Genomic DNA, 15,256 nt, shown 5'->3' with positions numbered 1-15,256 from the left:
CGATTGATTGCGTTTCGTTTACATGTAAAAGTAAGTGTTAAATTTTGGTTTTCTAAACGATAACATCGGCGCAAACAGCAGTTTAGAAGACGAGCATAAATGCTTATTTTCTTTGTGTTCGGTGCTTCACAATTTACAACTAGCATGTCTAGACTATTTGTGTGGACTGGACTTTTGTGAGACCAAATTTGAATTTATCCTCAAAAAGCTGCTTTGTTGAGAATGAGTTCAAATTATATAAGATCGGAAAGCTGTATCATATGTTGAAATGATATATTTTGTGTTGCAATAAATGCACTCGAGCACAATTTTAAAATAATTTTGTGAAAATATTAACAGACAATGGAGAAATCTAATTGTACTGTGAAAAATGTCCTTCAATGTACGTGATTAAAGTATGCATGTCTTCACACATTTCACCACATTTTGTGAAAATGATGATCGAAAAATGGATAAAGATATGCTTAGACTCAATGGCACTTCTAATAACGTGATAAAAAGCCTGCATTCAAGCAAAATGTTCATCATTGTTACAAATTTCACATAAATTTATGTTATAAACGAGATGAAAAAATCACTAATATTAAAAAATAGTGATTTAATAGTGGCTTAAGGTATTTCTTGTATAATCGTGATTTTCCCTCAAAAATGTAAAACAGTCGATGAAGCCAAAAAAGTAATGGATTAAAACATCATTAACCTCAACATGTTGAGCAGAAACACAATTTGATATCATATTCTATGTCCAAGTGAAAATGTATTCGTTTTCTAATAAAATATAACCACATGTCATGACATTTGATCTTATAGGAATGTCCCTGTTGTAATTATACCGGTCGCTGCATTTAAATGGAAAATAAACAGCCTTAAAACAGGGAAGAAAAGAGATCAGAAAAATGATAATGAAGTTGATAAAAGAGATATATGTACAAGTGTTAATAAAACAGAAATTAATTTATGTGGTAGGTGATTTTCATGGGAACCGTCATGAGAAATTCATCGCTTTTATCAATGGGTTAATGACTATTATATGAAACATCTTTCTACCTTATCAAAGTTTTATATATTTCATGACTATGTTTTTGTTAATACATCCATACATGACATAAATAAATACATAATTGATAAAATACACATTTTATCCTATGTTTTGTATGCAAATAACAACTATGAAAACTTTATGTGTAAATACTATCAAACCATTTGTATGGAACGTAAAACAGCGACATCTTTAATGAATATGAAATAAACTGAAATCATGTTTCATAAATCTAACAAAAACCTTATTTCAATTTGAGATCAGGAATTTTATCGAACTATTTGTATGGAACGTAATACAACGACACCTTGTCAGTTTAGCGCACTCGCTTCCCACGTAGTCGATCCGGGCTCGAAACCCGGCCTGGGCGCATGTGAGTTCGGTTTGTGGACAAGTGGGTTTTCTCTGGATACGTCGGTTCCCCAAAAACACAAGACCACACTCTCGCGTAAAAATCGTGCCAACGAGAGTGATAAATATAATTTTGTTATAACTTGTTTCACAATCATTGTAAAATAAACAAATTTAAACTAAACTTATATAAAACAAACTGAACTGATGTTTCATAATTGTTACAAAAAATCGGTCAACTTTCAATTTGAGATTAGGATTGTCAAAGGTCGACGTTGAGTCTCCCTGTTTAAGAACATTGTCATGCACCGGACGCTGCTACAGTGTCCTCCCTCTGTTTTGGTAAGGACGGGAAGCTAGGATGTCACTAAAAATAGTGTCACGTTGTTATAACCATCCCTGGGCATATAACAACATGTAGACAACATGTCTCTACTCTACGTATGTTTGAATGATACTAAACATAACCTCTCATGCTATTCAGAATGACCATTTTAAGTGGATGAAATTTATACAACAACGTTCATCACAAAACGAAGTGTCAACATCGACTACGTTAGTCCATCTTGACGTTGCGTTTCGTTACCAGGAACGTGTTACTAACTCGAGAATATAATCCTATAGTAATGATACACACGTTTTAAATCTTATATAAATGCAACTTCATGTTGAACAAAGTCAGAGAAATAAAACTTATATCACACTATTATAATATCTATTTTTATAGCAATAAAGAAAGAAGGAACGAACGAACGATCGAACAAACGAAAGAACGAAAAAAAGACAGAAAGAAAGACAGAAAATTAAATAAATAAATATTTTAGAAAGAAATAAAAAAAAGAAACAAAGAAATGTCAATATAGAAATGCACACTAAAATCGCCAATACAAACATAATATTTAAATAATTGAATGTTTGAAGTAAAGTCTTATTTCTTACTAAAAGTAATACTTACTATTTGCAGTTATATTTATTTCAGAGGCCATGCATACGACTAGAAGTCCAGCCAATGGGATAAGTAGTCCTCTGGCCATCTTCAGTGGACCTTTTATCACAAATAGTATCCCGCGAAATGTCCTGCACGGACAAAATACGAATAATTTTCAAGTCAACCGTGGTATTTCAAACTGGATTCATAATTACAGTAAAGAACATTTAAAACACTTTTTTTATAAATAATATAGTTTTTAGTCAGCAATAAAATGACGCATAAGTCGAAACTCCTCTTTTTGTTTTCTGGATTTTTTCCACAAAATTATTTCGTAATATCCTCAAAACTCTAATAAGAAATGACGAACACACAGTATAATAGACGAACAAGAGAACCTCTTTCGTTGTTGGCCTGGCGATGATAAGTCTGTACAAAAAGTGTAGGTTTGCACGCCTGCTTGATGTCTTCTCTTCAGATAACGGGGTACCGGGCACCGGGATTGCGCGCTCCAACCCCTGCGCCGTAATTTAAACTTTTCCTCGCGCGCTCTTATCGCTCGCGGTCAAACTCGTACTTGTGGTAACTTCTCGGGGAATGCTGTTCTTGATATAAAAATGATGTTGATATCTAAAAAGATAACAAGCTATTTTAATTATTCCGTTCCATTCATAATTTTCGTACTTTCTTGCATGTGTTCCTTCGAACTACGCAGTCACCACTCCCGTTTCTTTTATGAAGACAAACAGCGATGCTCTAAATCAAGTATGAGACAACGATCATGAAGTTTATGATAAAAAGCTCATATTTCCTTCGCGATGTAATTGTCAAAAACATTCTTCTATCGAAAACAGAGCCATTTTCCCAAAAGCGTTTTCCTTTAGTGTGATATTTGAGTTCTTAAGTTTGAAAATTAAACAAACACAATACAAAAAACAACAACAACAACAACAGAAACGAAATAAATTATGAATAAAGCAACTGTTAGCAAATCTATTTCCAACTGTGTTCATATCTATTCTCCAAAAAGCAAGTGCACTCGTTCTATGATATGACATCTGGCGACCCAGCTACCGGAAGTTTAAGACAAGTGGTCCGGTCTAATTAGAGTGTTTCTCGGATTTCAGCATGCCCTACCAACTCTTGACATTCAGTACCACTGCAATGAATGGATGTTCCGCGGCAGGCCACGAAAGAATTTTTTTTAATTTTTTTTATTTGACACGAAAAAAAATAATTATCCTTTCTGAAAATAATTCTTGAAATTGATGTATGTCGCCAAGTGGTTGTCGTGGTGACGGTGATGGTGATGATGGTGGTGGTGATGATATTCGCAGCAGCAGTAGCAGTAGCAGTAGCAGTAGCAGTAGTAGTAGTAGTAGTATAATATGTTCAGCTAAGTTTATAAATTCAAATTTTCAACTTATACAGTTTGGCATGTTGAAATTATCACCAAGTGAACATGTGGTAGCAAAAACCTAGCTGCGCCCTCAAATAGTTTATTAATGACGAGAAAAGTAAAGTAGGACTTAGATGAATGATCAACGAAATTTGATACACACATATGTAATTTTGTTAACCATGACAAATGGTTGTCATGGATTTTAATGCATGAGTCATAAACGAGGGCACTTCAAAAATTTATGTTATTTAGAACCTATACATAAATATGCCATTTTACTAAACAGTTTTTATTTATTAAGTATTTTTTTCCCACCCCGAACTGAGTATCCAGTAATTTCAGTAATGGAAGATAAACTTATTGACACTACTTATAAAGAACATAACAGATAAAATCGAAACTCAGTCGGCTTATTAACAAAATGAAAATACGCCAATATTCAAGTAAAATAAAGTTTTAATATTTTACTGAATATTAAAATTAGGAAATAATTTACTTCTGAACGTTACAATTTTGTTAAAGTAAGCTGTTATTTGTGCATTTCAACTTTACTTTCCTTACTTTAAAAATGTTCAGGAAAACAACTTGTAATGTTGATGATTATTTTTTTTCGATTCAAACGATTTCACATAATATGTTTCTGTGGCAGTCTTAACGGTTTTCCCTTAGGAACCTGAAACTAGATTACAGTCGAACCCCGTTGGCCCGAACTCGCTTGGCCCGATTTCCTCGTTGGTTCGAACTAGATTTAAAGGCCCGATTTGTTTCTACTGAATGAAACAAATCCCGCTTGGCTCGAATTTTCCGAGGCTCGAGGTATTTTCGCTGGTCCCTGGGAGTTCGAGCCATCGGGGTTCGACCGTAAGTCTATCCATGAACAGAGTTAAGCCGTGAATTACCACGTGCATCGGAGCAAAATATTTCAAACAAAAACATAAAAATTTCGTTTCCCTGAAAATGGGACGGGGAAAATCATCTCTTTTATAGGTCGTGTAAGTCTATAAGTATCTTTCATGACCGAGAGTATAAACTAGGTTCATCTCAACCCGAGCGTAGGCTGATTTGTGGAAACGGGGCGCGAGGGTTGGGATGAACCTATCTTACACGAGAGGCCATGCATGGCAGATGCCTTTTCTCCCGCCTCAGTTAAACACAAAATAGTAAAAATGTAGTTTATTTTATTCTTTACATACGGGTACTTTATTATCTTTGCCCATGGGGAAAATAAGGATTTCCAGCATGGCCAAATATCTGAATCTACTTATCTGGGGTGGGAGAAAGTTACACCCGAACCCGCGTTTCTGAAATTTTAAGGAAACGCAGTCAAACCTTGATATTTGATGTAGAACTGAAGAAGATATTCAATTTTGAAGTAATATATCGTATTATGTAGTTTCAAATAATGCGAGTTCGTGTATCGTGTTTTCTTTTATTTTTTTTCACCATATACCATATTTTCTTTAACTACCCTCGTATACAGCATGTATTTTGGTATGTCTTATTCAGAAAACAAGAGGCAGTGGTTGATTCGAAATCAAAATAAAATTTAGATATTGAATTACAAATTTAAAAGATGTGGTAGCCACAACATTATGATATATTTCTTAAGATTATCAGAACAATTGAGAAAACATGAATCACCAATTCTTTAACAAGTTATTAACCACAAAGTTGAAACTAACACAAACAACTGTGAGATCTTTGTTAGTCATGCTTATTGTAAAGTTTCGTTGTAAAGCAAGCCTTATTGGCACTTTCATTTTACCAATTGATGAAATACTATATACGTTGTTTTAAAATAAAAGGGGAAAAAAGGACAACAGTGATATTGAAGACTGTGGGTAAATTTATGCCCTATCTCTTTGACCAGATTGTGTGTTTATATTAACGAAAGAAGAAAGAGATACAACGTTTTGTATAACCGTTCTTTATATTAAAACGTACCCTATAGCCTAATTGAAAGTAATACCAAGGCTCTATATTAGAGCCTGTGTCAATGTGACATGAAATATATAAACACACAAGCAGAAATACACAACAATATTATATATGAACCATTCTTATGCACCAGTCAATTGCAACCACACCCCCTCCCCCACCCCCCAGGTCCGAGGGTATACCGGGGATAGCCCGTGAAATGGGCCGTGTTTTGACCTTCAGGTGGCCCCCCGTGCCGGGTGAATGCGGTGGTTTTGTTTTCTGGCAAAATATAGCCGGGAATGGGCATTCCCTAGGGTCCCTGGTGTGGCGGGGATTTTACCATCAGTTTGTCCCCGCAGGGCAGGTATTTTACCCGGGATTGTCTGGACCGAAAGTCAAATTCCCCACGGGGGCCGTGGTTACAATTGACTGGGACATTATTCATCAGAGGTTTGATAATGATAAATCTAATGTTGTACGCATAGCACCGTCGCTCTGGTGTACGAGAACGATATGAGCACATAAAGGAACGTTTTCAATAAGTGTATACAAACTATTATATAAAATATAAGTTGAAGGCACACTGATAATGAGGTAATTAAAAGGGCTTCATTCGTTTCCCCAAAGTACCCCCCCCCCAACACAACACACCCTACAAACATTCTAAACCATATCAATGTCGGTTTTGAGGAAGGGGCGCAAGACAAAAGGTTTCGAGTCTTAGTAACGCCCGCTCTTACGTCAATTCCTGGATCCACCCCTGCAAAATGGTTTTAACAGTTTTGCTTTAGTATTGCAATTTATGGGTTATCCTAACGGCTGATTCACAATGTACGGTGTATGTATTGACTTCCAATATCTCTAAAAAGTGGAATTCAAACACATAATGGAACACTTGAATAAGTGTATCAAAGATGGCATGTTTTGTGTTATATTTCAGCCAATTGGGCTGATGAAATGATAGCTTTGTTCTAAAGTATGTTCACACCACCTTTAGAATACAACCTACATTCTCAGTCAACGGAATCATTCATTACTAGGCCCAATCCGCCCATTCTTAATGGTTAAAATCTTACTTCATATCATCTATCTATACGTTTGATTACCGAATATGTGTAGTTTTTAATAAATGGTCCTTTAAATTGATACGAATCATGGTCTGTAAGTATCAATTTCAGGAACAGGTGCAAGTCATAATCCAGGGGTGGATCAGGGGTTTGACGTTTGAGGGGGCAAACAATTGAGGCGCAATTCTTTCTACGTGCGATAAACGTGGTAAGGGTTGGTTAAGGGGACCACCATAGACCATTTGGATTATTTTAGTTTAAAATGGTGCATTTAATATTTTGTGAAACACATATATACAGCACTTGGATAATTGTTCAGGGGGGGGGGGGATGTGCACCCGACGCCTCTCATTTCTGAATCCGCTATCAGCAACGGTAATAATGATAAGCATCGACCACGAAACATTCTTTATCTCGTATTTTATTTCATGCTCGCCGAACTAAAGTTGAAGACCCTTTTTGCCAGTTAAATGTGAACACGTTAGTGCCTAAATGGCGTATCAGCAAAATGCATAAGTGGTCTGATAGACGTTTTAACCGAGTTTTGGACCTACAAATGCTTTGAACATAAGTTTTTCATACTATTTTTATTTTTATTTTGCATTCAAAACGCATTTGTTGGTTCTAAGTCACACCCAAATAATCACGATTGTTTTATTGCTTACATTTTTAGAAACACCTGGCATTGAATTTCACAAAGAAATGCGATTTCATCTGTGTTTTTTGTAATAAGCATTTACGAGTGTATGCTTTTTACAGAAATAAGAGACCGTATTTTCTTCAAGAAATAATACAAACAAACTCTGCTTGAACGGTAGCGTTTCAATGTATAAATGCTATAGAATGATTTTTAAAAATGGCTTTTTACAAACTTTCTTTACACCAAAGTATTGATACTAGGATTTACTCGTTTAAAATGCTAGACGAAGCTGCGATATGACCATATCGATATGAAATGTAACAAAGTCTTTTAGATACATTCCTTTTTATACATTTAATACGTGTTCATGTATAGCATATCGAGACGAAAACAGTATTAAATTTAAAAATATAAAGTAAAAATAAGACGAACTGTTTAAAAACGCTGCATTCACTGTTAATCGACAACTCAAAACGCTAAAATATTATCACACGTTTGATTTACTTCCCTTTATGAAATTCGTAAATAAACTAATGAATCATTTGTTTGTTACCACTTTTTACTTCCTTGTTTCATTTAAACTTTATCTCATTTCAAAATGGCGTCAAACGATGAATATTTTGTCGGAAGGAGAAGTGAACTAAGTAAATTAGATGAGGAATGGAGGGATAACAGAATATTTGGAATATACGGTCTTCGAGCCATCGGGAAATCTTCCCTTGTAGCCGAGTTTATTAAGACTAGGGGAATACCAGCAATCTTTTGTGAATGTTCAACTGCACAAACACAAGGGTCGCTTACCTCATTGGTGTGTTCAAAATTAGGACTAGAACCTGATACAAATTTGGCTGAATCCGACGCATGGATTGAACACATTTGCGAAGCTCTTCAAGAGCACGATTCAGACATCACTGTAGTATTCGACAATGCTGAAGACACGATAGAAAGTCCTGCAAGTGACATATTCTTAAAACTGTGTGATGCCCTTGTCGAACACTGCCCTAATGTCAAAACTATTATCAGTTCTACAACAAAAGTGATTTTTCCGAAACTTAGTCAAGTTTATTTTTCACTGGAACTCACCCCTCTCCGGCCAAAAGAATCCTTGGAGTTATTCACAGTTGCTGCCCCTGGTGTTGATCTGGGGTCCTATGCAGATGCGATTTTAGAACTATGTGAAGGTTTGCCGTTGCTTATCCTGCTGATAGCAGCTGAACTCCAAGGCGACGGAGGCTTCATCACACCTGCCGACATGGTGGAGTTACTTCTAGAGTGTCGCCTTGAAACTGTCAGCAACAGTTTGTCTTACCCTAACGTAGGTTAGTAGGCTGACTAGTACATAGTTAAGACTTATGATGGATATTAAACACAAATATAATGTTATTTTGTTAACTCGTGATTTGGTCTTTCATTGCTGAATTTCAGCATTAACCCACCATATAATTGTATGAGGTTGTCCGGTAAGGGCACTCGTTTCTCACCTAGGCGAGCCGGGTTCGAGTCCTGCCCTGGGCGCATGTGAGTTTATTTTTTGGTCACCAAGACGGACAAGAGGGTTTTCTCCGGGTACTCCGGTTTTCCCCACAACACAAGACTACACTCTCACGTAACATCGAGCTAACGAAAGTGATTAATATAATGTTGTAATAACTTGTTAAACAATCGTTGTTATATAAATAAGTTTAAATTAAGCACATGAGATTACTCAACGTTATGCGAGAAGATTTTTATCGAAAAATATCGACGACAAAAACAAATTCCTAGTATTGATGCTTGGTTCGACTTAAACTAAAATACGGCTATTTTCACCATCATTGATTGACATAGGCCAAAAGTCATTTACATTTTCAAACCTCGTTTCGCCTTATCACTTGTCGCAGGTTCTTTGCCAGAGATGGTCAAATATACGACCATATGATTCTGTTTATTGAGGAACTAATAATCCCCGTATTTGTCAACTAAATAATCGTTATTTCCTGCTCCTGGCAAAGATTCAAATGAGTGTTTGTGTTTATATTTACAGCATGATGTGTTGGTTTGTTTCAGATGAAGTTTACCGAAAGTTTATCTTGAGACTAAAGGAAGTCTACAGAGATAATCTGGTAACCCTCGACTACATACCCGGATCTTTCACTGCATATCATGCCAAGGAAATGCTTGGTAAGTTTTATCCAATTATTGCAACCGTTTATACTCGTTGCCTTATTATTGTAACCATGACATACATAGAACAATATAACTTTTTAAGGTAGCACACCCCTGATAAAAACCTCCACTTGAAACTCTTCGATTTTAATGCTTTAGGACTACAAATCTTTTGAGGGTTTCAAGGAAGTGGTTCGAATCCAGGCAGAAGCACAAATATTTTTTTCTTCCTTGTTTTCATAAGCTAATTTTTTTTACAAAAGTTAATATTGTATTTTCATTAAAAAGTAATTAAATACATTTCTTCACATTAATATAAGCTTCTTTGAAGATTTTATAACTTTCAGGCACGGCTGAAATAGGTGGTTGGGAATGACAAACTTTATTTCTTTTAAATTGAGACGGTAAAACTATTTCATGTTTAGGCATGATGCTCCCAAAAGATTTAAGATACTTATTAATAAAGCACAGGTCATGAATATTTCTGGAACTTGTTGATTTTGCTTTTAAACGTCGATGTTCCAATTTTACGCGGTCAAAACAGTATGTTAAAATTGAAATACCATATGGCTATTTCAGTACAGTATGATTATATTTGTATGTGATGTGATCAATAATGTATTATTTCTGAAAGCAAATATATTTCATGTTACTCCGATACCAAATTATTACCAAAATGTTGAAAAATAAATGAAATAAAGGATTTTTCTTGTCTCTTGGGTGATGTCGTTTTTATCGACGATTCTGAAATGGGGGCAGGGTAATTCAATTTTAAATAAAATTGTTATTTGACGGTAAATTTCTTTTAAATTTTGTTTTTGAATCCAGGAAATGATACACATGAAGAAGTTATCAAGCTGATCATAGTTTGAAATGGTGCCCATTCGGGGTGTGCTACCTTAAGATATACACACAAATCAAACCCATGCAGCCAGTTTTCTAGCCATTCCTCGGGTCGGATATTCTGACCAATTCTCAATGACAAATGTCTTTGAAATCATGCAGAATTCCCAACTTTGTCAGGCTACCACTGTATTTCCATTTTCAAATGAAAGATTTTATCGATAAATTTCCCCAAGTAAAGGTCCAAATACGTGTTCCCAAAATGCCTAGAAATAGCTCTGCCATAGAAAAACGGAAACATAATATATATGTTAACCCATTTTCAGGGATGGACTCAGAAGCACGCACAAAAGCCTTTGCTTTGAGACCAATTCGAGTGAGGCATGTTTTGAACTATGACACCAGCGATCAGCGATTCAATATCCAAGGAATTCTGAGAGAAGTTATCAGAGCAAACTTTGCTATCAAGAATCTCGAAGGTAATCTAGGTAACATAACATTGGGTGGTTCCAAATGTATCTGTCGCTGAATCCAATGATAATATAATGATTGCAGATATACATTCGATATGTTTTTGTGTTTGATCAATTTGATACAACGAATTTTATTTTGACAACAGTGTGGCTATTTACATTCTGATCCTTCGTATCATTGAATCCTACTTAAGCCGTTGCTAAGGGCATTGGCAGTGTTGCACGCTTAACTACTGTCAATGAAACCGTAACTAGTACTCTGTTTAACTTTTGGATGTAGTTTGTGCTACCAAAGGATCATCCCACCAACACTTTTATTTTCCTATAGAAATAGTTTGTGCAACCAAAGGATCATCTTACCAGAAGGTATTTTTATTTCAGAAATACGTTCGAGATACAGCAAATTATTCAGCAGAGTTATGAAAGACATCGCGCACCGGATGGGTACGTGCGAATATACTAAGGCAATAGCTGACTTTGCAGTGGAGCAGCCAAACCTGAGAAAATTCTTGCACGAGGTTCACCACACAAAGCAGGACAACTACAAGTTCTTCATAGAAGTAGCTACATCGTGTACCGATCTTATTGAAAAGTTTATGGCAGGTATGGTATGAGCAAAAATATGGTTCATGTGCATTGAATTTGAATTAGAATTTGAAATTCCAAAATGCCGGATGGCTTTTCAACAAAATATAGACCTTATTGTACCAATGGTACTTATTTTGCAGAGGAGAGTGATACATTCTACGAAGGGTGCCTTCAATTGGCAGACATGTATGGAGAGGTAAAGGACAAAGCGACTGTTCATGTAGCTGTGGGCAGCGTGGAGACACTGACGAAGGTATTCTTGATTGATGTTTTAACAACATATTTCAATCTTTAATTATGTGAAACTACATCTACAATTTTAGTTACTGTAGCAAGACTCTACACATGATTTGTTTGACAGCTTTACACCTGTTTTCATTACATGAAACTGTATTATGTCAAATAAGACACATACTAGTATAGTATGTATAATAGAATATCTTCGTAATCGAAAAGGGCATGTTTTTTACGTTTCTTGCAAAGTATGATTATAAAATTGCGACCATTGATCAAGTCAAAGATTCATTAGTTAATATTATTTTAATCTTAATGTCATTTTCAGCTTATTCTCCTATTAATGCCATTTGTTTTGATTAATGTTGCCAGGGAAATCTGCAAAAAGGAGAACACAACTATATGCAAGCATTACGAGTTCTTGGGAAATCTGAGAAGTCGTATGAGGTCGCAGTTTTGCTTAAGAAACTTGGATGGAACATTTTCAAACAAGGGTTCTGTGAACAAGCGATTGGGTAGGAAACATTGTGGTTTACTATTTATTCAACAGGTTGAAGTGTTACAAATATTGCACTAGTATAACAAAACTTACACTTGCACATATTTAAAAGTAAGTTAAACCAAAAGCTTGTAATTTTAACATAATATTCCATCTTAACACACTGTAAAATGTTGTCTTGTAGGTATTACCAGAAGTCTTTGGACATTTCCCAGCTAGGAGGACATGAATACGAGTCTCTAACATTGGAAAATCTTAGTGGAATGGCGACAGCATTTGTTGTTCTTGGTAAGTGTGGATGTTTGTTTTAGTTTCTTTGTTGTTTTAAGTATGTTTATACCAACATATCTTAAGCACCATTTTTATCTAATCGAACCACCGAAAAGGCGAGCTGGAATAAACCTAGAATGCGTTTGTAATGTTTTATTTTATATTTATAATAACAGGAGAGTTTGATACGGCAGAGAAGTACCATTACTGCTGCCTAAAACGAAGTGAAAGATTGCAAGGTAGAGTTAGCCCCAAAGTTGGAAGCACCATAAACAACATGGGACTTCTGTATGATCAGAAAGGAGATCATGTTAAAGCACTTGAACTCTTTCAAGAAGGTTTGGATATCAAGCGTAAATGCCAGGCTGCTCCAATATCGGTTGTGTACTCTTTGAGCAATGTTGCGAATAGTTTAAACGGAATTGGAAAATTTGCAGAAGCCCATGCACATGTCGATGAAGCCTTTGATATTCTTCATAATCAGAAAGTGCCAATGCTAGACGGACTGTCGCTCATGTACAACACGAGAGGAAAAATTTTCGCAAACGAAGAAAGGTGGGGAAACGCATGTTTTTCGTTTGCCAAGACGGTTGAACTGTCTCGAAAGATTGAGCAAAAGAGTTATATCTTCATGAAAAGACTGGTAAATCTTGCCGAGGTACAAGAAAAGAATGGACTTTACAATGAAAGTCTGAACACGGCAAAAGAAGCTCTACAACTTGAAAATGAGACAAACAAATTGCTAGATCATAATACTATTGTCACGGAATGTTTGCAATGCATGACTCGAGTTTATGCGACTATCAAGGATGATGATAATTTCATCAAATCTTTGTACTCTCTTGAAAAGGAGTGTATGAGGCGTGAAAAAGTGTGCCGAAAGTACAATAACAACCTGTGGATGGACAAAGCCAATGCTGTACTTTCGGACGTGCATAACCGACTAAAAAGTCGAAACATAAACGTCGTCGTAGCCGTATAGAAGAATTATGGCGAAGAAATGTGCATACACAACAGTGTTTCTAAGGGCATTACCTTCAGTATTTCACATATTGTTGCATAGGAGTACCCACATATATCTACCATTTCGCTATAATAACTGAATGAAATCTTACTTGCTTAAATAAATTTACACTCACAAGAAAACGGAAACCATGGCTTAGCGCGTGTCAAACTGGTGTTGAATTTATTTGTCAGCAAAAACATTTAAAACAAAACTCGCAACAGAAACCATTTAGAAGGGATAAGTGCACGTTCTTTAATGTCGGACTTCATGTATTTGTAATTCATTATGGCGGATAGCGTTCGTGTTGCTATTGAAAATTGTTTGAGAATAATAGAAATCAGAATCAGCCAAATATGTGCACCACAAGATCGAGAGGATACGGATGCCACAGTAAACAAAAGACAGCAGTGTCACTATCTTTATTATGAATCAAACGAACTACATAGATAAAGTTTACAGATAACTCGTCAATATAATGCAATACTGAAATCTTGAAAACATCCTACATGATCAGTTCTAAAATGATATTTTGAATGAACTGTCACAGATGAACAGATGAAATTCAGTTAATATCCAAATAGTTCGATTGACAGCTTTTGCATATCTTGCTTAAAATTCACAAATTATTTACCAGTCGGATACCCGGGCCGATCAATAGTATTGAAAGATGTCTAATAATATAATTTAAAAAAAATATACTGGATATTCTATTATTTTATACTGTTAATCGTTGTATAGTTTATAGTGGATTTGTTGATGTATAAGTTGCATTGAACATCGAATATTTCTAGGCTTAAAATTGCAAAATTCTGTTGCGATATTGGCTGTTTGTTTTTTTGTACCAATAAATACATACAATCTTTCTTGAAACATTTGTCACCAACACAACATATCTGAGAGAGACCCTTTATGTTTAATTTGAATATTAATTTGGCTAGCAGTTCAGAATTATCGTAAAAGTATTTAAAGTGTGTTTTATTGGCCTTTCTGTTTCAAAACAAGAACCTAAAGTTCCTTTCCACTCCTGGCGATAAAACGCGAATTTAGTGACTCAACCATCATGAGATTTAATTATAGAAAACTTCCTGTTTGGATATATGCATTACATGGAATGCCATCATAGGAAGAAGGTATTTATTTATTCATTGTTTGTTTGTTTGATTTCCATATTAAAAAGGAAAACAAATAAAAACATGTCATATTTTTATTATATTAAGATTATGGTCTTCAGGATTGGTTCTACCTTTGTTTCCCCAATAAGCCTGTTTAACAAGTAGTTCATCGGATCCAATGGTTACCCCCCCCCCCAATTCTTTGTTTCCACTACCACCTCAAAAAAGGAAAGGTAGGTAGGCATAACTTTTTTTGAGAAGCGGGATCCTTTATCAGGGTATATCACCATTGTAGAAAGTTTTCTACATAAAATGACCAAATTATTATATGTTCACTCAAAAAATGTACATTTTTGGGAGAATTAACGAAAATCCACACAATACCTAAATGTAAGTGTAGGGTCGGGAGAAAGAAAAAGGGTCGATCGGGTTAGTGGAAACAAACATTTTGTTACGCCTTATGATAATAAGCAAACATGTTTTTCACTATCATTGGTCAATGCTGCCGCCTATGCCACGGAACGGTATCTAATGCACTTGAGGCCACATTTAATACAAAGTATGTTTGTCGTTCACCCAGCAACATTTTAAAGTGAGGCTAGTTAGGATGTTTTTTGTTGTTTTATTTACTTCTTAAGAAGTATATTTACCGTAATGAAAAACGGAATAAAAAAATGACCATCGGATAATCTAAAATCTAGCGATTTATTTGGTAAGTCTGTCGGAAACAAACTTTTTT

At 35.4% G+C, this 15,256-nt stretch overlaps 2 protein-coding genes across 3 annotated transcripts in view; one reads left to right on the top strand and one right to left on the bottom strand.

Annotated features, from left to right (window-relative positions):
- The window catches only part of LOC128212837 (fibroblast growth factor receptor 3-like), a 34,439-nt gene extending 31,096 nt beyond the window's left edge, over window positions 1-3,343 (bottom strand). The window contains exon 1 of the mRNA XM_052918183.1: window positions 2,346-3,343. Coding sequence (XP_052774143.1) covers window positions 2,346-2,424 — 79 coding nt within the window. The 5' untranslated portion in view covers window positions 2,425-3,343. The remainder of the gene's footprint in view (window positions 1-2,345) is intronic.
- Window positions 3,344-7,933: 4,590 nt separating this feature from the next.
- Window positions 7,934-14,268, top strand: LOC128215606 (uncharacterized). 2 transcript variants are annotated; one of them, XM_052922325.1, is made up of 9 exons: window positions 7,934-8,666; window positions 8,833-8,865; window positions 9,394-9,507; window positions 10,662-10,814; window positions 11,190-11,411; window positions 11,537-11,649; window positions 12,003-12,145; window positions 12,314-12,417; window positions 12,576-14,268. In XM_052922325.1, exons 1-9 carry the CDS (start codon window positions 7,946-7,948, stop codon window positions 13,379-13,381), a joined length of 2,409 nt encoding a protein of 802 aa, XP_052778285.1. In that variant the 5' UTR covers window positions 7,934-7,945; the 3' UTR covers window positions 13,382-14,268. The 2 variants fall into 2 exon arrangements, with proteins under 2 accessions (XP_052778285.1, XP_052778286.1); XM_052922326.1 differs by lacking the exon at window positions 8,833-8,865.
- Window positions 14,269-15,256: the final 988 nt, after the last annotated feature.

This window comes from Mya arenaria, chromosome 13 (assembly GCF_026914265.1).
Source record: "Mya arenaria isolate MELC-2E11 chromosome 13, ASM2691426v1".
Classification (NCBI taxonomy): domain Eukaryota; kingdom Metazoa; phylum Mollusca; class Bivalvia; order Myida; family Myidae; genus Mya; species Mya arenaria.
This window is presented reverse-complemented; position numbering and strand designations above follow the sequence as displayed.